A 23,598-nucleotide genomic window follows, 5' to 3' on the forward strand; every position below is an offset into this window, starting at 1 on the left:
CATATAATCATTTAACAAAAGATTGTTTATATATGAATGAGATAGCAATATTTATGATTATGATGAAATTTAGCAGGAAAAAGAAAAAAAAAATTGGTTTAAATTTTTAAAGGTTGATGAAATCATAAGATTCATGAAACTGCTACCCATTTGAATTCAGAGTTTTCTTTAATAAAATTTTAATCACAAAAAAATTTGTATTTTATAATACAATCATTTTGTTTTAATTTAGCAAAACAAAAAAGAATTTAATAAAAAATGTTACCTTAATTTTTACAATATCACTTAAAAAAAAAAAAAAAAAGATCAAGCTTACCGAGTAAATGTCTGTGACTTGGAAGTTTTGAATAACCAAGAGCCAGCACGTGAATGATCCAAAGGAATAGGTAGAAAGAAGATTAAAATATATATATATATATATATATATATATATATATATATATATATATATATATAATAATTATTAAGGGACTCTTCCACCTGCGCCTTCAATCTCTTTTAAATTTTTTTAAACATCTGGCCTGGGTATAGCTAAAAAACAAAAAATTCAGCAAAATAAACATTGCATGGGCAGGAGCAGGAGGATATTAAAGTTGGAAAGGAATAGATGGCGGAGAAAGGATACATGGTACAATGCTGTAGTGGTTATGGTTTGGGGTTTATTTTCTGCTGCTGGATCCTATAAAACGGTTCGTGCCGACTCCAAGTTAAAGGAAGACAACGAGGTCGTTGATTCATTGAACAACTCTCTCTCTCTCTCTCTCTCTCTCTCTCTCTCCCCCCGAATCAAACCCTTAAATCTAGGGTTCTCTCCAATACCTCTTTCTCTGTTCCACTCTCCTCGCTGCTTTCAATCTTCATTTATATTTCTAAATATCTATTTGTTTATCTATCTTTCGAGGCTTCTCTTCCTCGATCTCAGATTCTTAGTTACTTTAGGTGATTTATTTATTTTTTAATTGTTGTTTTCGTTTTTGGAGCTTGACTTGGCACTTAATTGATTCATTATTTGGTTTGAAATGCGTTTAGAGTTTGAGTTCTGCCATGACGATCGCTGATTCCGGGTGTTTGATGGAGAATGGAGGGAGTTGCTTGCCGTGCACGCCCGAGGAAGAGAAACAGATTGTCAAGGACTTGATGGATGAAGCTGAGCTTAATTTGAAAGAAGGCAACTCGTACTATGTGATTTCCGCCAGGTTTATATATATAAATATATCTCACTTCATTTTTTTTTTTTATTTCCTTTGTATTGTATTTTCTTATCATGAATTTTATTCTCATTCTCTTCGATTTCCGGATGCATGCTCTAATCTTTGAATTCCTGTGTCACTCTCTGATTTTGCATCTGCATGGAAAATCTGTTTCCTTCTTTTGAATCTTCGCTTCACAGATTTCGAAATGTAGCAATTAGGCAGCTGTTAGCTTCTTCTTGGCACATTGCATTCTGACTTTGTATGCACGTCATGACAAGTAAGCTTTTGTAGGTTCTTATGAAAATTTCATCAATAGTAGCTTTACCAATTTAGAGCAGCTGGGCTGTTACTGCATTGTGCGTTCCTAAAATAACTTCAATTTGGCTGGGATGTTGTCCACATGTTGCGAATCATTATATATATATATATATATATATATATATATATATATATATATCTCATGATCTGTGGCTGATTGGGTAAGCATTACTAAGTTATGCTTCTTTAGGAACCGGTTGTTCCAACAATTTGATCAACCTGCAGAACTTGTTTTGCTAATTATAGTTTTTCTGTTACAGTAGTTGGTAAGTTTAGCTACAATTAGGCAGCTGAGGCAAAATTAAATGCGATGAATGCGTTGTGTTGTATCCTGAGAGGGACTTGCTTTCATAATTGATAAAGTGTATTTTATTAATTTTTTAGAGTTTCATAGTGAACTGCTATTACAATATGCTGTTTGTTCAGGTGGTTCACAACTTGGGAGAGGTATGTTGGCCAGGGCAGTGATGATCACGTAGTTGATATGCAGTCTTCTGATTCTCAAGATTTTGCTGTTGTTTCTACAAGAATAACTGATAGACCTGGTCCAATAAGTAACTCTGATATAGTTGAAAATGGAGGTGATGGTGAGGATGATGATCTAGAGCTTTCTAGAACATTGTTGGAAGGGAGAGACTATGTTTTAGTTCCTCAAAAAGTTTGGGAAAAGCTTGTTCAGTGGTAATTAATTCTCTTATTTTCTCCTCTATGTGGCAGTAATTGTGCTTTTCACCAAAATAACTTTTCCCCTTCCCTTGCAGCAGGAATTCATGAAGTGTAGACCTAATAATGAACATTTGATATATTTTAAACTTTTTGGTTTGACTTTGTGTTCTCGTATATTTCTATATTCTATCAGGTATAGGGGAGGACCAGCATTGCCAAGAAGGATGATTTCGCAGGGTGTTTTTAACAAAAAGCAGTTCAATGTGGAGGTTTATCCACTTTGTCTTAAGTTAATTGATTCCAGAGATGACATTGAATTCACTATAAGGTTAAGCAAAAAGGTACCTGCAATGCAGTTAGTGCAAGCTAATGATTTGATAATAGCAACTGATATAGGACACAGGGGCAGCACTACATTATATGATGTGGACTCAATTGACCCACTAATTTTACATAAAATTTAAAAGAGACACATATATTAGATAGAATTTATATTTTGACCTCATTACAAATCAATTATGACCCACTAAAAATTAGCAATAAAAAAATAACTTCACTTTTTTTTTAAGTAGTTACATAAAAAATAAAAATCCAATCAATATAGGAAGAAAAGAGCAAACTAGAAAAATTTCCTCCATTTGTATGTGGACTTTTAAGTCAACTGACATTAGAAAAAATCTTAATTTTTAACTTATTAAGTATCCAAAACAGCTATTATAAGAAGTAAAGTAAATTTAAACAAACTAAAATATCAAACTATTTATACTATCAATTTAATAAATTATTATTACAAATTTATTATTCTATTCACTGTATAATGCACACACAAAAAAAAAACTAAATCATCCTACAAAAATTTAATTAGATTTATGAACAATTTTATTTTTGTATTTTATTTATTTCTCTTATTTATATTAGTTAGTTTAATATTTTTAATTTATTTTTCTTTTAATTAAAAGAAAAACTATTATATTAAAATTTTATTATTAATATTTTTTTTTATCCCACTAGCTTAAATTCTTGCCTCCGCCACTGATAGGATAGACTAGAGTATGCAATGCAGAATGGCAATAGATAGCGTGCCTGTGAAAATCACTTAATCAAAACCCAAACCCAGATTAATAATTTTAATGCCCAAACCTTTCCCAAATCCAATGATAATTACCCAAATCTATTTAGCTTTATATATTGTAATTAATAATCTATATAAAAATGTATTTTTTTATTAATAATCTGTGTTTTAAAAATTTAATAATCCTATAATATATTTAAATTCTATGTATTTGAAATATAATATATACAAATTTTATAAATATTATTATAAAAATACTTTTATACTCAACTCAACTCAACTAAGCCTTTATCCCAAAAATTTGGGGTCGGCTATATGGATTCGCTTTTTCCACTCTGAACGATTTTGGGTTAAATCCTCAGAAATGTGTAATGCTTCTAAGTCATATTGAACTACTCTCCTCCAAGTTAATTTAGGTCTACCCCTTTTTTTCTTTCTATCCTCTAACCTAATGTGCTCTACTTGTCTAACTGGAGCCTCCGTATGTCTACGCTTCACATGACCAAACCACCTCAATCTCCCTTCTCTCAACTTATCTTCAATTGGCACCACTCCTACCTTTTCTCTGATACTCTCATTACGGACTTTATCTAGTCTAGTATGGCCACTCATCCACCTTAACATTCTCATCTCTGCAACTCTTATCTTAGATGCATACGACTCTTTCAAAGGCCCAACACTCACTACCATATAACATAGCCGGTCGTATGGTCAGATGCGGTAAAATTTTCCTTTTAATTTATTGGGAATCTTACGATCACATAAAACTCTCGTGGCACGTCTCCACTTCAACCATCCCGCTTTAATCCTATGACTAACATCCTCCTCACATCCCCATCTACTTGAAGGATCGAGCCTTGATATTTAAAGTGATTACTTTGGGACAAGTACCACCCCATTCAAACTAACTCCTTCCATATCACCAGTTTGGCCTTCACCGAACTTGCAATGCATGTATTCATCTTCGTTCTACTTAACTTAAAACCCTTTGACTCTAGAGTACTTCTCCAAAGTTCTAGCTTCCTATTGACTCCTTCTCGTGTCTCATCTATCGTAACAATATCATCCGCAAACATCATGCACCAAGGAATACTCTCTTGTATATGTTTAGTCGGTTCATCTAAAACTAATGTAAAAGGTAAGGGCTTATGGTCGATCCTTGGTGTAATCCAATTGAGATCGAAAAATCACTTGTGTCCCCTCCTACTGTGCGCACAATAGTAGTTGCTTCTTCATACATATCTTTCAATACTTGTATGTACCTAATAGATACCCTCTTTTGTTCTAACACATTCCATAAGATCTCTCTTGGAACACTATCATAAGCCTTCTCCAAATCAATAAAAACCATGTGTAGATCTTTCTTCACATCTCTATATTTCTCCATCAAACTTCTAATGAAAAAGATCGCTTCCAGCGGTGAGCGGCCGGGCCTGAGCCCAAATTGATTGAGAGAGATAGAAGTATCATGACGTAGTCGATGCTCCACAACTCTCTCCCACAACTTCATAGTATGGCTCATGAGTTTAATTCCCCTATAGTTTGAGCAACTCTGTATGTCTCCCTTATTTTTAAAAATAGGTACTAAAATACTCTTCCTCCATTCATCATGCATTTTCTTTGAGTTTAGAATCTTATTAAATAATTTAGTTAACCATGCCACTCCCATATCTCCCAAATACTTCCACACTTCAATTGGTATTTCATCGGGTCCACAGGCTTTACCCACTTTCATTCTCTTAAGTGCTTCCTTTACTTCTAAAGATCGAATCCTTCTAGTATAATTTACATTCTTTTCTATTGTTCTATAATCTATATTCACGCTATTACCATTTTGACTATTATTAAAGAGATCATTAAAATAATTTCTCCATCTTTCTTTAATGTCCTCATCTTTCACCAACACTTTTCCTTCTTTATCCTTAATGCACCTAACTTGATTGAGATCTTGACATTTCCTTTCTCTACTCCTTGCTAATCTATAAATATCTTTCTCCCCTTCTTTAGTTCCAAGTTTCTCATATAACTTTTCAAAGGCCTGTGCTCTTGCTTGACTAACTGCCTTTTTTGCCTCTTTCTTTGCTATCTTGTACTGTTCATATGCCTCATTATTATCACATTTAGGTAATTTCTTATACCATTCCCTTTTTCTCTTCACTGCCTTTTGTACTTCCTCATTCCACCACCATCTCTCTTTTGAGGGTGGTCCATGTCCTTTAGACTCTCCAAGTACTTTTCTAGCTACTTCTCTAATCCTTGATGCCATCTGTATCCACATATCATTGGCCTCCATATCTACCTTCCATACTTCGGACTCGAGAAGCTCATTTTTGAACTTCACTTGCTTTACTCCTTTGAACTCCCACCACTTTGTTCGAGCTACACTATTTCTTCTAACCTTACTTGAATTGTTCCTAAATTTGACATCCAAGACCACCAACCTATGTTGACTTGTTAAAGCCTCTCCTGGAATGACCTTGCAATCCTTGCATAGAGCTCTATTTGTCTTCCTGGTTAAGAGGAAGTCGATTTGGCTTCTATGTTGCCCACTTTTGAAAGTCACTAAATGTGACTCTCTTTTTATAAAGTAGGTATTTGCTAGTATTAGGTCGTATGCCATAGCAAAATTCAGGATGCTTTTTCCCTCCTCATTTCGACTGCCAAAACCAAAACCTCTATGAACATTCTTATAACCTTGCCTGTCACTTCCCACATGTCCATTCAAATCTCCACCAATAAAAACATTCTCTTCATTCGGTATGCTTTGCATTAAATCATCCATATCTTCCCAAAACCTTTGTTTACTCTCACTGTCTAGTCCTATTTGTGGGGCATAAGCACTAACTATATTTATTGTTTCTCCTTCTAGTACTAGCTTTACTAGTATAATTCTATCTCCTACTCTTTTCACAGCTACTACTGCGTCTTTCAATGTTCTGTCTATGATTATACCCACTCCGTTCTTATTTCTCTCCTTTCCGGTAAACCACAGTTTGTACCCTGAATTACCCACTTCCTTACTTTTCTCTCCTACCCATTTAGTCTCCTGAATGCAAGCAATATTCACCCTTCTCCTTTCCAAGGTATCCTCAAGCTCCATTAATTTTCCTGTAAGTGATCCAACATTCCAAGTACCAACCCTGATCCTCCTCCTATCCTGCTCCTTCCTGATTGGTCTCCTTCTATGATATCTTCTATTGTTTTCTATATCTATCTTGTGTTCTGTTCCACTATTTGTTCTACTATCTGTCCTATGGACTAACTTCTTTACCCACACCCGTCCATGATGTGGGAACCCTTGCTCACTTAACACCACACTCGGGCGCTGGCATGGCGCGTCGCTTTCGGTGAACGCCCTACACCCTTGCATATTTATCACTACACCCGGGCTCCGATGTAGCGCGTCGTTAGTAGAGGACGCCCCAACGTTTATATCATTTGAATCCATATCATAGGGTGTGACGAAATTTTTACGCTGGTTGTCACCTACCGCAACCCTCCTCCTTTACCCGGGCTTGGGACCGGCTAAGCGCAAACTACTTAGGCGGAGTTTATAAAAATACTTTTATATTTAATTAATTATATTATATTAATAGGTTCATATAACTTGTATAAAACACAAAATCTAAACCCAACACGGGTATTATTTTCTAGATCTAAACTCATCTCAAACTTAATTAAATTTTATGCAACCCGTCTCAATAGGGTTTGGTAGGATTGGGTACCTGAAATTACCCGGTTGCCATCCCTAGTCGGGCTTGGGCAATGGCTTATGTACCAGGGCAAATTCTGACTCGCCAAATGAGTACCTCTAATATTGAGGATCTAGATTTAAAGGATAAAAATGCTAAACTAATAGAAATTGGGTTGTGGCAAGTCAAATTTACTTGCCAGACCGATGTGGTAACTTTTTAGTATCTAAGATATGTACAAGTGAATAATTGAATAGATTCTTTTTTCTTTAATTTATTTGTGGGTTGTTATACAACAACAACTAAGCTTTAATCCCAAATTTTCGTGGGTTGTTATTTTTAACAGAATCCTTTCAAGTTATTTATGGAGGTGACAGAGGTTGTACTTGTTTTTGTTTGTTTCAGGCTTCTCTTCATGAGCTTTATGAGAGGGTGTGTGCTCTTAGAGGAACAGAGAGAGAAAAGGTTTGTTTTATGCTTTTGTATTGGTTAAATTACATCTATGTCCTTGACGTTTGGGTGTAATTGCAACTCAAGACAACATTTCAGTAAAATTACTATCCATTTCTAACCGTTGCTCCATTCATTACAATTATGTCCCAAAGCGTGTAAAAAATGTTATAATATTCGTAAAATTTCCTTGGACTTTATTGGATGATACTAAAATACAAGGGTTCATTTTATATTGCAAAGTTAAGGATTGCAATTAACATTTAAAAAAAAAAAATTAGCATCAGTTTTCAATTTTTCATAGCCTACCTCGATCTCTAATTTCCACTCCAACTTTACATTCACTGAATTCTTCCCATAAATTGGTTTTATGGATATTCTATTTGTTTGATTTGAAAGGTTTTGTCGCAAGGTATTTTGCGGTCACCTGGACGAAAGCTCTTTACTGAAGTGGGAAAAGTAAGGAGTCGCCACTCTAATTTTGAAGGAAATTAAAGAAAACCATTTGTGAAAATAAATTTAAAAAAAACCACTTTGAAAACAGAAATTCTAGGTTCAGGGTCCGCATATAGGCGGGGAAGGTGTTAGGCATCCCGCCTCGTCCCTCAATGAAGGTAAACAGATTTAATATTATGCTCTTTCATAAATTAAAAGGATAATTAGGGGGTTGGGATAGTGATGATGTTAATCCTTTGTGCAAAATAGAGGAATGTTTGATATTTCACTTATTTTGGGTTGCCCAGGAACACAAATTCGTGAGATGTCCCTTTAGTGAATAAGCGTTTGAGTGAGGTTGTCTTGTGTATTGGGGTCATGTCATTTAGTTTGAATTTTGTTAAGAGAGCTCGGGCGGGGAACTTCTCCCAATCTCTAGATATATTTTATTAAGAGTTGTGAACGGGAGATTTCGGATAAAAACTCTCCTCCGATCTCCCTGTTTTAATTTAAGCGAGAATCAGGTAAGAACTCTCTCCGATCTCTTAGGGTGTTCGGTTTAACCGAACTGCCTCATTACTAAAGCCGGGGCGTAATTTGTGTATCTGGTCACTCCGATCAAAGACACCGAATGACTACTCCCTGTACTGAACAAAATTGGCCGACCTAACGTCCATAATTTCCTCTAGCAGTAGTTGTGACTGTTGAAGTTCAGAATCTGCTCTTGCCACTGCAACTCGTTCTTTGGACTGATCGCTAATCTAGCCATTTTCTCAATAAGCTGCTGGCCAGGATACCAAGTTAACCCCTTAGTCTCCAGAGGACACATATGACTGAGGGTCCAGAGGTATAACAATTGAGAACAGCACTTAATAGATCTCCTGCCTTGTTGTCGACAATAAGTAAGAGTTAATAGAGTTTCCGCAAGGATCGCCGGTATTGAGTTGACCTTCTGCTTTTCTACTGCCCAGAACATCTCCGAGACACTGCAGGTTATAATTCCCAAAGACCCAGGGAATAAGATCAGGCCATAGATCCCCAAAGCTAGTGCTAATGAAGCTTGCTCCCATTGTACATCTCGGATGTACAGGTCTAACTGCTTCTTGAGGTAGGTCCAATACCACCCATGTGTGTTCCCTTTGATAGTTTCTCTTGCCTTTGCTTCCTATGGGAGAATTCCTAACATATGTGCGAACCGTTTCCAAGTCTGCCTATGCTCGAGGTGTAGGTAGATCCAATTCTGTGCCACGTAAGGAATCTCCAGCAGCGCGTGATATTCTTCCATAGTGGGGGTCGTATCGATGTCGTTGAAGGAAAACACCCCATACTTGGGATTCCATATTGACAGTATGGCCTTTAGCGCCGGAATTTGGACTTTGACCCGTATCAAGGTCGCAATCTTTCCATATTTTTCCGCGAACCTCGCCTTGACATGATCGGGAAGCAACTTCCAACTACTAGATAGACCCTCGAGACCGGTCATTCTGACCTCGACTTTGCTTAGGTCTAATGGAGGTAACGGGCTAGTACCTGCCCTGGTGACGTCACTTTGCGGGGATACTGAACTATGAGGCGGTCTGGACCATGGTCTAGCGTTCTGTTCTCGTCTAAGAACTTCTTCCGCCCACTGACTCGAGGATGTCATGTTTAAATTGATGTTTATTCTGTTGCATATCCTAATTCAGTGATGCCTGTGGAGAAAACTTGTTAGCAGGATAAATTTAGGTAATTTTGAATTATACTGTTGGCGGGGTGATACCTACACATTTATCAAAGTAGGAAAATGTGTAGATCCTCCCAACGGTATGATCTAAGATTACCCTAAAAAATAAAAACATAAGAAAACACAAACAGAGTAGGGTGAGAGCAAGTATATCCATTTTGTCCTAAAATAAGGAGAATCCTAGTACTGAGTAAGTGCTATCTAATTGAATAGTTCTATCTTATAAAGTAGTTTGCTACGGCTTCCAACTACTGTGATAGTTTAGCTAAAGGTCTAATTTTCTAAAAGCCACAGGTTCTCAAATTGCCCCTACTGGAAACAGTAGAGCCCATTCTATCACCATGATACTAACGGGAGAATTCCACGGGTATCACGGTAAATGGAACGAGTTTCAATCTGAGCAGAAGCCTTCACGGATACTAACGGGGTAAAACCCACGAATACCGCTACATGACTCCCTCCTACTTCCCTAAAGGGTGTGAAAGCCCGGGTATAAGGCTGAAGTGTGTGAGAACATTGTTTAAGCACTCAGCGTGTGAAGGGACATATTTACCTCTTCCCTTCGTGGGGGAGTTTCTTTTTGCATTTTTTGTTTTGACAATAGTTGCTGTGTGAAATAAGACAAGCAAAAATGATTAGAATAATAACAAATTGATATATCAAGATGAGTGGCCATACTAGACTAGATAAAGTCCGTAATGAAAGTATTAGAGAAAAGGTAGGAGTGGTGCCAATTGAAGATAAGTTGAGAGAAGGGAGATTGAGGTGGTTTGGTCATGTGAAGCGTAGACATACGGAGGCTCCAGTTAGACAAGTAGAGCACATTAGGCTAGAGGATAGAAAGAAAAAAAGGGGTAGACCTAAATTGACTTGGAGGAGAGTAGTACAGCATGACTTAGAAGCATTACACATTTCTGAGGATTTAACCCAAAATCGTTCAGAGTGGAAAAAACGAATCCATATAGCCGACCCCAAATTTTTGGGATAAAGGCTTAGTTGAGTTGAGTTGAGTTGAGTTGAAACCCCCCCCCCCCCCTAATTACGATTTCAATTTATAAAAACATAAAACTAAATTTATTCTTGGACCTCTAAATGATGGTAAAAACCAAAAATCCTCAGTGGAGTCGCCAAGCTGTCGCTAGGTATTTTGCGGTCGCCTGGACGAAAGCTCTTCACTACAGTGTGAAAAGTGAGGAGTCGCCACTCTAATTTTGAGGAAAATTAAAAAAAAAAACTTTTGTGAAAATAAATTTAAAAGAAACCACTTCGAAAACAGAGATTCTAGGTTCGGGGTCCGCATACGAGCGGGGAAGGTGTTAGGCACCCCGCCTCGTCCCTCAATGAAGGTAAACAGATTTAATGTTATGCTCTTTCATAAATTAAAAGGATAATTAGGGGGTTGGGATAATGATGATGTTAATCCTTTGTGCAAAATAAAGGAATGTTTGATATTTTACTTATTTTGGGTTGTCCAGGAACACAAATTCGTGAGATGGCCCTTTAGTGATTAAGCGTTTGAGTGAGGTTGTCTTGTGTATTGGGGTCATGTCATTTAGTTTGAATTTTGTTAAGAGAGCTCGGGCGGGGAACTTCTCCCGATCTCTAGATATATTTTATTAAGAGTTATGAACGGGAGATTTCGGATAAAAACTCTCCTCCAATCTCCCTGTTTTAATTTAAGCGAGAATCAGGTAAGAATTCTCCCCGATCTCTTAGGGTGTTCGGTTTAAAATTTGATGAAGGATCTCGGATAAGAACTATCCTCTGATCTCCGCGTTTTTTATTTGAATGAGGATCAAGTAAGAACTCTCCCCCGACCTCTTAAAGTATTCGGTTTAAGATTTTAATGAAGGATCTCGAGTAAGAACTCTCCCCCGACCTCTTAAAATGTTCGTGACATAAGACCGAATTTTTCACCGATCTCGTATATGACTACCTTGTTCGGACTCTTTGGCTGGCTACATCCGATCTCTCTCGGTTACTAGTCTGGGGTCTTATCTCGATTCCCGCTCTATTATGCTATTTCCTAGACTCGCTTAATAGCCCAACCTCATGACTTTTCTCCTGATTCCCTATTCATTCTTTGATTATTTTTACTTATTTAAAAGAAACTATCACGTTAGGATATTGCTACCAACATTTTACTAAATTACCTACAAGTTACCCGCAACCGGAACACCTATATTCGAAGGAAATAAAAACTAAGAACAAATAAATAACGTGAACTGATAAATGGAAAAAATAAACTCAAGAGAATAACTATTGGCCTGAAGGATCTACGTGGGATCTTTAGTGTAACTGGATTTAATGAAAATTTCGAGAATAAAAGCAGAGAAAGTAAAACGCGAGCGTTCGGCAAAATGACAGTCTAGGCACTTACCTGTGTGAGGTTGAGGCTATCAAACTGACTCCGGAGATCACAAATATTGTAGAGTTGAAAGCTGGTGATACAAGGACCAATGCTTACTTCGAGATTGCAAAAACCAGGTTAAAATGCATTTGAGCCGAAGCGACGGAAACCGGGTCAGAATAAGATCAAGCTGAGAGAATAATGTGTTGATGTTGGGGAAATGGTATGGCAGAGTGATGAACAAACTGAAAATGAAGTATTTTAAGGGTTCGAAAACTCTATCAATGGAGATACTCTAGAAAACTAGTTTCAGAATGGCAAAGCAGCAAGACTGAATTAAATTTCAGAGCCTTTCCACTATAATCACCACCACTTTTTTTTGTGTCCCCCCCCTCTACAGTATTGCATGCAGGTATTTATAGGGAACGGGTGTTCCTAATGAAGGGTTAGGATCTCTTCTAGGGAGATGGAAGGTTTGGATTTAAAAGGACATAATCTGATGCCTGAGAATTGAAGAGAATCAAAATGGACGGCTGAGATCCTATTCATAATATCTATCCTTTCTTTTTTCAATCCAACGGCTCAGGAGCTTTCCTGTCCAGACGGATTCGAAGGTCGGGAATAAAAGGCGCCGGTCTTGTCGTCTACTTTTTGATCCAAGGGCTCCGGGTTTGTCTTTACAAGTAAGATCAACAATGGAGATTGAGATGTACAAGACTGCTATAACTGTTTTGGCGTCTGTCAGCAATGTGGGCGATTCTGCAAATGAGTCGTGCGGTGGAGATTTGATTACGCATGCAATGCTTTAACTACCTCGGCCCTGATTATGAAGAAAGCTATTGGTAGTCTTTTTGTCCTCTTGTTGCTTTCCGATCTCTATTCCTTCCGATCTCTCTGTTATGACTCTTTTTCGATCTCTCTCACATCGGGTCCCTCATCGCTTCCCGATTTGAGATCACCCAAACGATGAAATTTGATCTTTGAAGGTTCTTTCAATGGTGTAATCCGATTTTTTGGGATTGCCCAAATGATGTAATCTGACCCTTTTGGAAATGAAATGAAATTTTATTTGAAGGTCATTATTTATTTATTGCATTGGTTAATTTTCCGAACTCTGATGTGCATATCCGATCTGGTCCCTAACTAACTCGTCTTTAGCCGATCTGTGACTTTGAACATTTGTTCTAATCCGACAGCCTCAGCTAACCGATCTCATTTTCTTTTATTTATTGTGTTTCTGGAACCTTCCCGCGACGTGTTAGGAAAGCGAGCGGATTCCGCTAACCGATGCGTTGCTTGGGACTCTGTGAGCATTGAATGCTCAAACGGGTATAAATAGGGGAAAAGTCCATCAGTTGCTCCTCTATGTCACTTTCAGCACTCTGCTAGCAACTTCAACTCTCTCGTTTCTTCAAATTTTTCCGGCACCGATCACATTCCGGTAAGGGTTTTAATCATTCTCTTAGTTAATTTTCTTTTATTTCTTTGAAAATGAGCGGCGTCGAGGGTCAGAGAGCGGCGAGCCCTCCTTCTGTCTATATCTCGTGGACGTTGGACGAAGTTGGGGTGGTCAGGCCTAGTGGGCTACCTGAGCCTCCTACGACCTCTGCTTCAGCCCACGGTCAAGCGGCACAATCAAGACGGACACCTTCCTCTGGGAGAGAATCTTCCTATGGACGAGTTGCTGTCAGTCCTCCAAGAAACCAATCTACAATTCATTAGTCAAGAGTACAACCTTCGGACCGACTCGTACGAGCTTATCAGATGCCATGGCGATCTCTGAGCCGATCACTTCTTTGAAGAAAATGATGCGATCATGGTGTATGAAGAGCAATTAAAAGCCGGGCTTCGGTTTCCCTTTGACGACTTCTTCAAGGACGTTCTGAAGTTTCACCACGTATGTATAGCCCAAGTACATTCGAACTCATGGTGAATTCTGGTGGCTTTTAGAGGCTTATGAAGGGCCAAGAAACTCGAGCCTATAGCAAAGGTTTTTGCCGAGTTGCATAGGCTTACTCGTCGAAAGGACGACGAGTATTGGTTCTTCCAAGCCAAACCGCACTGTGGGCTTTTTACCGATCTCCCCTCTTCACTGAAGAATTGGAAGAATTGCTTCTTTATGTTGAGGAGCAAGATTCCGAACGGTTTTGAAGGTTTCCCACGTAGCTGGCAATATCTGGGCCCATCAATTCCAAAGAAGGTCACCCTGAGTAGGGACGAGGGTGCCATGGTAATGGAATTGAAGGATCAGGCGGCCACTCACAAGTATTCGTACTTATACGATGTTATGGCCGAACTGAGATGGTGGCTAATGCGGATGATCGCCAATGAAGAACTGCAGCTCTTTGACCTCGGACCTGGGACCGGTATAACCTAAATCTTTAGTCTCCTGATTTAGGTAATCTCACTAACTGTTTTTCTGTGCAGAAATGGCTGCAGGCGAAGGCTCAAAGGAGAGCCGCAAGTGGAAAAGAGAAGTCTCCTGGAAGGTATAAGAAATGAAGATTGCCGCGGCATCACAGACGCCAAGGCGGGATTCGGGAGAAGTGCCGGGAGACTAGTCCCGACCTTCGAGACAACCGGTCCCAGAAGTAGAGGTAGCTCCTTCTCCCCCTCGACAAGAAGAGCCGCCACCTCCACCTATTTCTTCAAGTGCGGAAAGGTGGTTTTCCCAATCTACTGTGAGAACCCTTTCTCGTGGTGCCTAAGTCCTCATTCATTCTCTGGAGAAGAACCTATCCGTTTGGGAGAATTCGGGCTTGGCCAAAGTTCTGAGTGCTACCATATGCCTCCAGGAGGACCGGAACAGGGTGACCCCGGATAGCATTGATGATCTCCTGGCTCAGACGATGAGTTTGAGCGTAGAGAGCCTGGTGAATCAGCACATAATCAGGGAAAATGCTCATTTTTTGAGGCAGGAGATTCTGAAAGCGGTCCAGGACGCAGCTTCCGCCCGAGCCCAACTTTCATCCGCCCAAGACTATATTGCTGAAATCGAAGGTCGGATGAAATCCTACGAGGATAAGCTGGCCGAACAGGCTCGTGAACTTGGGAAGCTCGGTCGCTCCGAACTGCCGACGTCGCTCGCCTTACTGAGGAGCTCAAAGCGAAGGAAGAAGAGGCTGTGATAAGGGAAGCTGGTGCTTAAGTGAATGCACACAGCGATCTTCTGGCCGAGCTCGAGAGGCGTTATCCTGGGGAAGACTTCTCCTGGATGGTGGATCTTGTTCCCAGAGACGAAGAGGAGAGCGAGGAGGAAACCGAGAGAGAGAGAGAATAAGCGAAATGTTGATGTAGAACAGGCTGGGGGTGACCCTCCAGCCGAATGACTTGTACTTTTATTTTGAGACAGAATGAAATCCCTTTTGTTCAATTCCTTGATGAGATCGGAAAGTATCCAAATTGTATGAGTGCTTGATTGTTTGAACATATTAGAACATCAAGCTTAAAAGCGATTATTAATCTAAGTATAAGAGGTCGGAAAAATATTGTAACCATGAGATCGGCCTAAGCCGAGACCAAATACCGGGTAGAACTTTAGATCATTAAAATTGGAAACTTGATTTGAATTCTTAAGATTGAAATCACCATTAAGTCGGACTGAAACCTTAACTTTATTAAACGATTTTCCATAATATTTGTAAAGGAGAGATCGGAAATAAGACTGGATGGCATGGAGACCTGATATTGGTTTGATCTCCTTCGACGAGAGATCGAAAATGAGATTGGGTGGCATGGAGACTTGATATTGGTTTGATCTCCTTTGACGAGAGATCGGAAATGAGATTGAATGGCATGGAGACATGATATTGGTTTGATCTCCTTTGACGAGAGATCGGAAATGAGATTGGATGGTATGGAGACCTGATATTGGTTTGATCTCCTTTGACGAGAGATCGGAAAACAATCGACTAGATGCGGGATCGGTTTATTTTCTTATCGAGTCACTTGTAACCGAAGAATATCGGTTGGGATCAATTTTCAAAGTTCATTGACTTCGGTGATCGGCCAAAATATGGTGTCGATAGGTTTGATTGTTCTTTTGTGACTGATATTATTTAATTTTTATTATATAGATGTGATTAGATTAGAATAGTATATTTTATGTTAATTTCCAATTGGCTACTTGTGTGTGCGCGCACATCTATATGTAGGCATGCTTACATAAAAACTAGTAAGGGAATTTTTTCATTGCAATAAAAATAGATGGGATTGTAATTTTTGAAAAACTTTTTCCTGGTTTGTGCATAAAGGATAACCTCAGCCTCATTAACTAAATATGTAATTTCTCCCTTTTTGCATTTTGTATGTTGTATACAGACCTAATGTATTTGCTTCATATTTCTTTGGATGCTTTAATTTATGATTCTTCGTTGTTTTGGTTCTAATGCATGTTAACAGATCATTATATGGGACTACTTTAATAAGCACAAGCAATCACTGCTGGTTGATTCAAATCGTACCCTGGAGGAATCAAACTTGCAGATGGACCAAGAGGTGTGGTCTAGAGATGTATATACATTTTGAAAACTGTTTTGTTTTTGGCATTAAATAGCTTGACTGATGATGAATCATTTTGGTTTTATATGACAACAGTTAACACCTTCTTGAATTCACTTTTAATAAAGAATGAAATACTAAAGTTCTCTTATGATCTGAAATTAATGCCATGCACACACACACATGTATTTAAGGATTTATCTGTGAATTAGTGATTGGATAAGGATGAACTAAGTAGAAATTTCTAAGTTTCTTGCTAAACTTAATGCCTCTCTCTCACACTCACATTGTTGCTTTTGTGCATGTAATAATTGTAGCAACTTTTAGTTTGAACTTCAGTTTCTCAATAAGCCAAATCATAGAACCTCAATAACAATCAGTGCAAAAGTATAACAGAAAAAAAAGTAATGAATGGTTAGGAAAGTGCTTTGAAACTCTGGTGATGAATAAAAATATTACTAAAATACAGTCATCACAAAATAGTTTTTATGCATGTTGGTTTACAAATTAGAATAATAGAGTGATTTGTCTAGGTGAAAAATTAATGCACTCTTGGAACCCTCCAGCTAAAAGTTAGGTGTGATGCAAATTTGCAAAGTAGTCAGATATTGGTAGCAGTTCATGAAATACTGAATTTTTGTATGTTGTTATTAATTTCTACAAATTGTTATATTTTAATATAAATTTTCTATCCTGTGTATGCATGCATAATGCTGTGTGTATTTGTATTTGCAGTATGTTGTTATTAATTTCTACAAATTGTTATATTTTAATATAAATTTTCTATCCTGTGTATGCATGCATAATGCTGTGTGTATTTGTATTTGCAACCCACTGGACTTCCCCCTTGCATTTGATAATGAAAAGATCTCTGGATTGTATGTCCGATCGTTGGTTATTCATCAATGTAGTTGATGCATCCTCTTCTCTGCATAGATGCTTCTGGAGCTGCAAGTTCATGATTCTTATCCTTCCCAATCTTCCAAGGATTCAACAGGAAATGAGTTGGCTTTGGTAGCCTTGGAACCTTCAAGGACTTCCCTGTCAATTGCAGGTGGACCAACATTGTCAAATGGTCATTCCAGTACTTATAGCTTGAACTTAAGGCCAGGAAGTGCTTTAAATTCAGGATTCACAGATATTGATGATGCATTTGGTGCTTATAGTGCTGTCAGAAGAGGTGAGAGGGGAGGTTTGGCAGGATTGCAGAATATGGGAAATACTTGCTTTATGAACAGTGCTCTTCAATGCTTGGTCCACACTCCACCACTTGTTGAGTATTTTTTGCAAGATTACTCTGATGAGATCAACGCAGAAAATCCTTTAGGAATGCATGTAGGTCCTACTCTTATTTGTCTTCATTTACTGGGCATCCATATGAAAGTTTTGTACTACACTATAGCTTTTATTATAAGCACTCAACATTGAATTGCTAACTTGTATTGTAGCTGTGTAGGGTGAACTTGCACTCGCTTTTGGTGAGTTGTTGAGGAAACTTTGGTCCTCAGGACGAAATGCAATTGCACCACGTGCATTTAAGGGAAAACTAGCACTATTTGCTCCACAATTCAGTGGTTATAATCAGCATGATTCTCAAGTTAGTACTTCATGATAAAGTTCCCCCTCTCTTGTTTATGTTAAAATGTTTGCATGCCCCTGCCTTTTTTTAATTTTTATTTTTAAGAATGAGGAAAGTAACACACTTAGCTGTTGCTTGTATTTCATACTGTATCAGTTTGAACTTATACTTTATATATTGTATTTTTTATTGTGCTACTTATTGAAACTCATGATTTTGTCATATGATATGATATATGATGTAGAGGTAATTCTTTTAGTGGTTTAGTTCCAACAAATCAGACAGCATACTTATGTGGACATGATGAGTTTCATGTTTTTCCTTGTCTTCTGTTTGTTTATAATTGTTGAGTATCCTTGGTGTTGAATGATGAGGAGCCATTTATTTTCCCGTAGGAACTTCTTGCATTTTTACTGGATGGGCTGCATGAAGATTTGAATCGTGTCAAGCAGAAACCTTACATTGAAATGAAGGATTGGGGTGGTCGTCCAGATGAGGAGGTTGCAGATGAGTGTTGGAGAAATCACAAAGCTCGGAATGATTCCATAATTGTGGATGTTTGCCAAGTAAAATCTTATGTTTTATCTGTTTGTTTATTGTCATAGAATGTCGTGCAATAAAATCTTATGTTTCATCTGTTAGCTTCTTGTTTGGAATTTGGTTTGCATAGTAGTTGAATAGCTGCAACCTTACTAATCTTTTTGTTATACTGTTCTAGATTATGTAGTCTTGAGTTCAAAGTTGCTGATTGATATACAATTATCAAGCACAATTAGGAGATGTCCAAGAACAATTAGAGATGCACTTCATCTGTGTTACTTCATATTTGCTATTTGAGTTTTACCCTTGAATATAATCTTAGCTATGTACTTGGCATTTTTATGAACAAACAGCATTATCAGTCATAGGGATGCACCTAGGTTCAAGTATTAAAATTTAGTATCACCAAGCCCCAGGCATCAGCTGTTCTGTTTATTGCATCACTTGTTCAAAACTTCAAAAGTTTTACTGAGCATATTGGTTTTCTGTATTCGCTTAGGATGTGCTCGTTAACACATGTTTTTGGTTTTTAATTTTTTGAAAACTGAAACGGTTGAGAGTTTTCTATTGTTTGTTTTTTATAAACTGTTTTTTTAGTTGAACAAAATAACCATGAATGTGGGAGCAGCAACCATTTGTAGCCTTGAAATCTTTGCAGTAACAAAAGTCTTCTTTTCAAGTCATTTTATCGAATACGTTGAAAACATATCATAACAGACTATTAATTTCTTTTCCTTCAAAATGAAAACTACACAATCAAAATAGAAACTTTATTCTCGCAATGGATTTCAATCTCTCCAACATTTAATCATACGTATATAAAAGAAAAACCTTTCAAATATAAAAATCATATCTATTGAAATGAGCTAGCCACTGTGAGACATTTGTAAGAAATCGAAGGAAATTTTTTTTTTTTTGATGTTTTGATTTAATCTCCAAGTAAGAGAGTGATTCTTCTTTCCATAAACACTTGGATTTAGATGAAGAAGAATAAAGAGAGATCCTGAAAGAAATTATAGTTTAAATATGGTGAAGAAGCATGTTAGATTTATAAGACTTGGCATGAGACAATAAATAGAAGAGAAAGAAACAGAGAAATTGAAGGTAGAGAGTCAGAACTTGGAAGGGAAGAGAAAAAAATTAAAGAAAAAAAAAATGAAATGGACGAAACCACTTTTTGTGGTTTCATTTTAAGCGTTTTTACTTTTCAAGTCAGTTTTGAGAAAACAAAGAAAAAATGATAACAGAGTCACAACCGAACACATTTGCAATTTTTTTGAACTAAAAAAGAACAAAAAACAAAAAAGCTAACGTTACCGAATGTGGCCTTAACTGACGATTTAATCATGTTGAACAATGATGTTCAGGGTCAATATAAGTCAATATTATCAATCATAGGGATGCACCTAGTTTCAAGTATTAAAATTTAGAATCACCAAGTACCAGGCTTCAGTGGTTCTGTTTATTGCGTAACTTGTTCAAAACTCCATAAGTTCTAGTGAATGTTTTGGATTTTTGTATTCTCTTAACTGACAGTTTAATCGTGTCAAAAAATGATGTTCAGGGTCAATACAAGTCAACGTTGGTTTGCCCAGTTTGCAGCAAAATTTCAATTACTTATGATCCCTTTATGTATTTGTCACTGCCGCTACCTTCAACTGTCACTCGTTCAATGACAGTAACAGTGTTTTATGGTGATGGAAGTGGTCTTCCAATGCCATACACTGTGACAGTACTGAAAAACGGTAATTGTAGAGATCTTATTCAGGCACTGAGTACAGCATGCTGTTTGAGAAGTGATGAAAGTTTTCTGCTGGCAGAAGTAAGTAGTTTTCACTTCTTTCTATTTTCATTTTTTGCTATTTTATTTTGTAATAGCTGAAATTGTAGATTTGTGTCTTTCAGGTCTATGATCATAGGATTTATCATTTATTTGAAAATCCTTTGGAATCATTGACTTCTATAAAGGATGAAGAATATATTGTGGCCTACCAGCTTTCTCAAAAGGGAACAGGAAAAAAGAAGCTGGAAATTGTTCATCAGGAAAAGTGAGGTCACTTCCTTAGATATCTAGCTGCTCAGTTTATCCACTAGGGAGAGAAGCAAAATCTTGTGCTATTGCTCTTAGTGGCTCTATCTTAGAATGAGCCATGGCAATAACAGTATGCCTATTTTCATGACTTAGTCATTTATTGAGTATAACATGCTACACATGATTGGTGATATATACTCTTATACTATTTGACTTGTGTGGCATAACTTTTAATAACATTTGTGTGTGTGTGTGTAAGCATTACACATTGCCGAGGATTTAACCCAAAATCATTTTGAGTGGAGAAGGAGAATCCATATAGCCGACCCCAATAAATTTTTGGGATAAAGGCTTAGTTGAGTTGAGTTGAGTTGAGTATGTGTGTGTGTGTGTGGAGTGAGTGCCAGACAGCACCTATGGATGTGTGGCTTTTCATTTCTCTTTGATGATGTATCTGGATAAAAGCTCTTTGGTTTTGTAGGACTGCAACAGACTTTCTGAAGGGTAGTGGATGGAAGGATTTTGGAGCACCTCTGCTTGCTCAATTGGAAGATGACTCACCAAGTGGAGCTGATATTGAGTTGGTTGCTTCTAGACTTCTCTCACCCTTGAGAAGAACATGCTCATCTAGTGTGGTTCATAGTGGCAAGGAAAATGGTTTTCTTTCAGAAGCTAATGGCGAACCATCAAATAGTTGCAATGGTCCATCTGAATCAGGGGTCCAGTCAATGGACAACTGCAACACATCCACCCAGGACTTGTCATTCCATCTCTTTTTAACTGAGGACCAGTATTCAGGCCGCAAGCCTATTTTTAAGGATTCTGTCATAAAATCTGGAGCTAATCGTATAAAAATTTTCCTAGATTGGACTGATAAGGAACTTAAATTATATGATCCCAGCTATCTAAAAGATCTTCCAGTGGTTTATCATAGAACTGGGTTTAATGCGAAGAAAACCCGGCAGGAAGCTGTCTCTTTATTTTCATGCCTAGAGGCATTCCTGACTGAAGAACCTCTAGGGCCTGATGACATGTGGCAAGATTTTTTTTGTTTCCCCTATTTCTTTTTTATACATTTTGTTGAGAACACTGCTGTGAATACCTTGCAAGTGATATTCCACTTTAGTTATATTTATGCCCATGAGCATTACTTGATGTAGGTATTGTCCTCGTTGTAAAGAACATAGACAAGCCACCAAGAAGCTGGATTTGTGGACCTTGCCTGATATTCTTGTTTTTCATTTGAAACGATTCTCATACAGCAGATACTTGAAGAACAAACTGGATACTTTTGTGGATTTCCTCATTCACAATCTTGATTTGAGCAAATTTGTAAAACGGAAGGATGGGCGATCATATATATATGAACTATATGCTGTCAGCAACCATTACGGTGGTCTTGGTGGTGGGCACTACACTGCTTTTGCAAAGGTAAATGGGCACACTGCAGTCTTAAATCATTTGCTGAATTTGAACGGAAGGCACTGTTAAGAGTTTTTTTCATTGGATGCTGTTTCTGTGCATTATGTTGTTGATATGAGCATTTGCACAGTTCAGGCATTTTAGATCTGTGAAATTACTGAAGAAATTAATTGTACATTGTTTGAAGGTCACTTTTATTCTTGATGGTTTATCATACATATTCAATTGATCTAAGGTCTAAGTCATTTTAGTTGACCAATTTGTGCAGTTGATTGATGATAATAGATGGTACAATTTTGATGATAGCTGTGTTTCTCCTGTTAATGAGTCCGATATCAGGACTTCAGCTGCTTATGTGTTGTTCTACCGAAGAGTTCAAACTGAAATGAAGGTGGGACTAGGAGGGACATCGCAGGGTCATGCAGGTTCTTGAAGGCCATGAATGTTTGCATCCTACAATTCTGCGTCTAGGGACTTCAGACCTTTGTTAACCGAAGACTACTAAGCTGACGGTTCTAGCCTTGTCAGCCAACTTTTTCTGAAGATCTCAAGCCTTGGCAAAGATAGCGATGAATCTGTAAATGCATAAAGTTGCTGCAGGTGGAATGAAGGATTAGCTAATATTTTATTAATTCTTTTCTGAGAATATCTGGCTTAATGTTAGGAGCTTATAGATCCCTGCTTAATTACGCCGGGTTTAACCGTCTTCTTGTTACCTTATTTGCATAATCATTGGATGATAAGGTTTAAATTTAACATACTTACGATTTCTGTAAACTCCGTTTAGGATAATTTGTCGGAAGAGTTGTGCAATTTACTTGGAGGGATTTAGATGGTTTTAGACAAAGGACAGGCATTTATCTAACAATCCTCAACTGTATCAATATATTTGTTTTTTGTACTTGTTACATGAGGAGAAGCGGAAAGCTTTCCGGATGCTAAAGATAATTTGAATATAGTTTTTCTTATTGGTACTGCATATTTTTTTGGTTTTTGGTGTGTTGAGGGGGGTGTTTGGCGGTGAGGGTTGATCGCTTTATTTTTCCTGGGTTGTGAAAGTCAATAATGAAATCTTGAACTAATGGTGATGATCAAAAAGGAATAGATTATCATGGTAAATAATGAAATCTTGTTCCACTATAAATGAAAAGGGAGATACAAAGAGAATCAATAATTCAATAATCCATAGTACGATCTATCTTCACTTATCGCTGATCTAACGGACTCCCCCTGTGCAAAGCTATTATTCTTAAAAAAGAAAAAATTAAGATAATGAAATATATCCCCTGCAAAAGGAAAAAAGAAAAAAAAAAGGTTACAATTTATTGCCAACTACAAAGAGAGAGAGAGGACGCAAATCGCTCTAATTTTTTAATAAAAAAACAAAAGTGAGTGGCAAGGGCCCCCTTAAGAAATTTGAAGGTCGTGCGAGAGCATTCAAAGAATAGTTTCAACCAATTTCATGTGCGGTTGCATAAAGTTTAGCATATAATTTTTTTTTTTTTTTTCATATTTTGAAAGAATGAGCGATTATTAATTTTATATGGAGGAAGCCCTTAAGGATTCCATTCCTCAGTGCAATGGGAATTTGTACCCAACAAATTGGCACTTTCTGGCAGGCAATCA

At 37.5% G+C, this 23,598-nt stretch overlaps 1 protein-coding gene and 1 long non-coding RNA gene across 6 annotated transcripts; both read left to right on the plus strand.

Annotated features, from left to right (window-relative positions):
• The first annotated feature begins 479 nt into the window (after window positions 1-479).
• Window positions 480-22,951, plus strand: LOC110640351 (ubiquitin carboxyl-terminal hydrolase 9). Of its 5 annotated transcripts, none has more exons than XM_058137970.1 (14): window positions 480-725; window positions 1,030-1,196; window positions 1,938-2,192; window positions 2,371-2,446; window positions 7,347-7,406; window positions 16,301-16,396; window positions 17,336-17,734; window positions 17,856-17,996; window positions 18,374-18,544; window positions 20,083-20,340; window positions 20,424-20,566; window positions 21,032-21,586; window positions 21,711-21,981; window positions 22,241-22,951. In XM_058137970.1, the coding sequence occupies exons 1-14, from the start codon at window positions 567-569 to the stop codon at window positions 22,403-22,405; spliced, it is 2,916 nt and encodes a 971-aa protein (XP_057993953.1). In that variant the 5' UTR covers window positions 480-566; the 3' UTR covers window positions 22,406-22,951. The 5 variants fall into 5 exon arrangements, with proteins under 5 accessions (XP_057993953.1, XP_021647322.2, XP_021647323.2 ...); XM_021791630.2 differs by having other exon boundaries at window positions 481-725; window positions 2,371-2,518; XM_058137971.1 differs by lacking the exon at window positions 480-725 and adding an exon at window positions 762-939 and having other exon boundaries at window positions 2,371-2,518.
• LOC131174482 (uncharacterized) lies at window positions 12,221-15,272 on the plus strand. Its single transcript, XR_009144796.1, has 2 exons — window positions 12,221-14,265; window positions 14,327-15,272. It is a non-coding gene; the product is annotated as an uncharacterized LOC131174482 (long non-coding RNA).
• Window positions 22,952-23,598: the final 647 nt, after the last annotated feature.

Source organism: Hevea brasiliensis, chromosome 16 (assembly GCF_030052815.1).
Source record: "Hevea brasiliensis isolate MT/VB/25A 57/8 chromosome 16, ASM3005281v1, whole genome shotgun sequence".
NCBI lineage: Eukaryota > Viridiplantae > Streptophyta > Magnoliopsida > Malpighiales > Euphorbiaceae > Hevea > Hevea brasiliensis.

Excerpts from the sequence above, each read along its gene's own strand:
- LOC110640351 (XM_021791630.2), top strand. The coding sequence starts at position 567 with ATGGGCAGGAGCAGGAGGATATTAAAGTTGGAAAGGAATAGATGGCGG. Across the intron at positions 1,197-1,937 it reads TACTATGTGATTTCCGCCAG|GTGGTTCACAACTTGGGAGA; the intron begins GTTTATATATAT and ends CTGTTTGTTCAG. Across the intron at positions 2,519-7,346 it reads CTATAAGGTTAAGCAAAAAG|GCTTCTCTTCATGAGCTTTA; the intron begins GTACCTGCAATG and ends TGTTTGTTTCAG.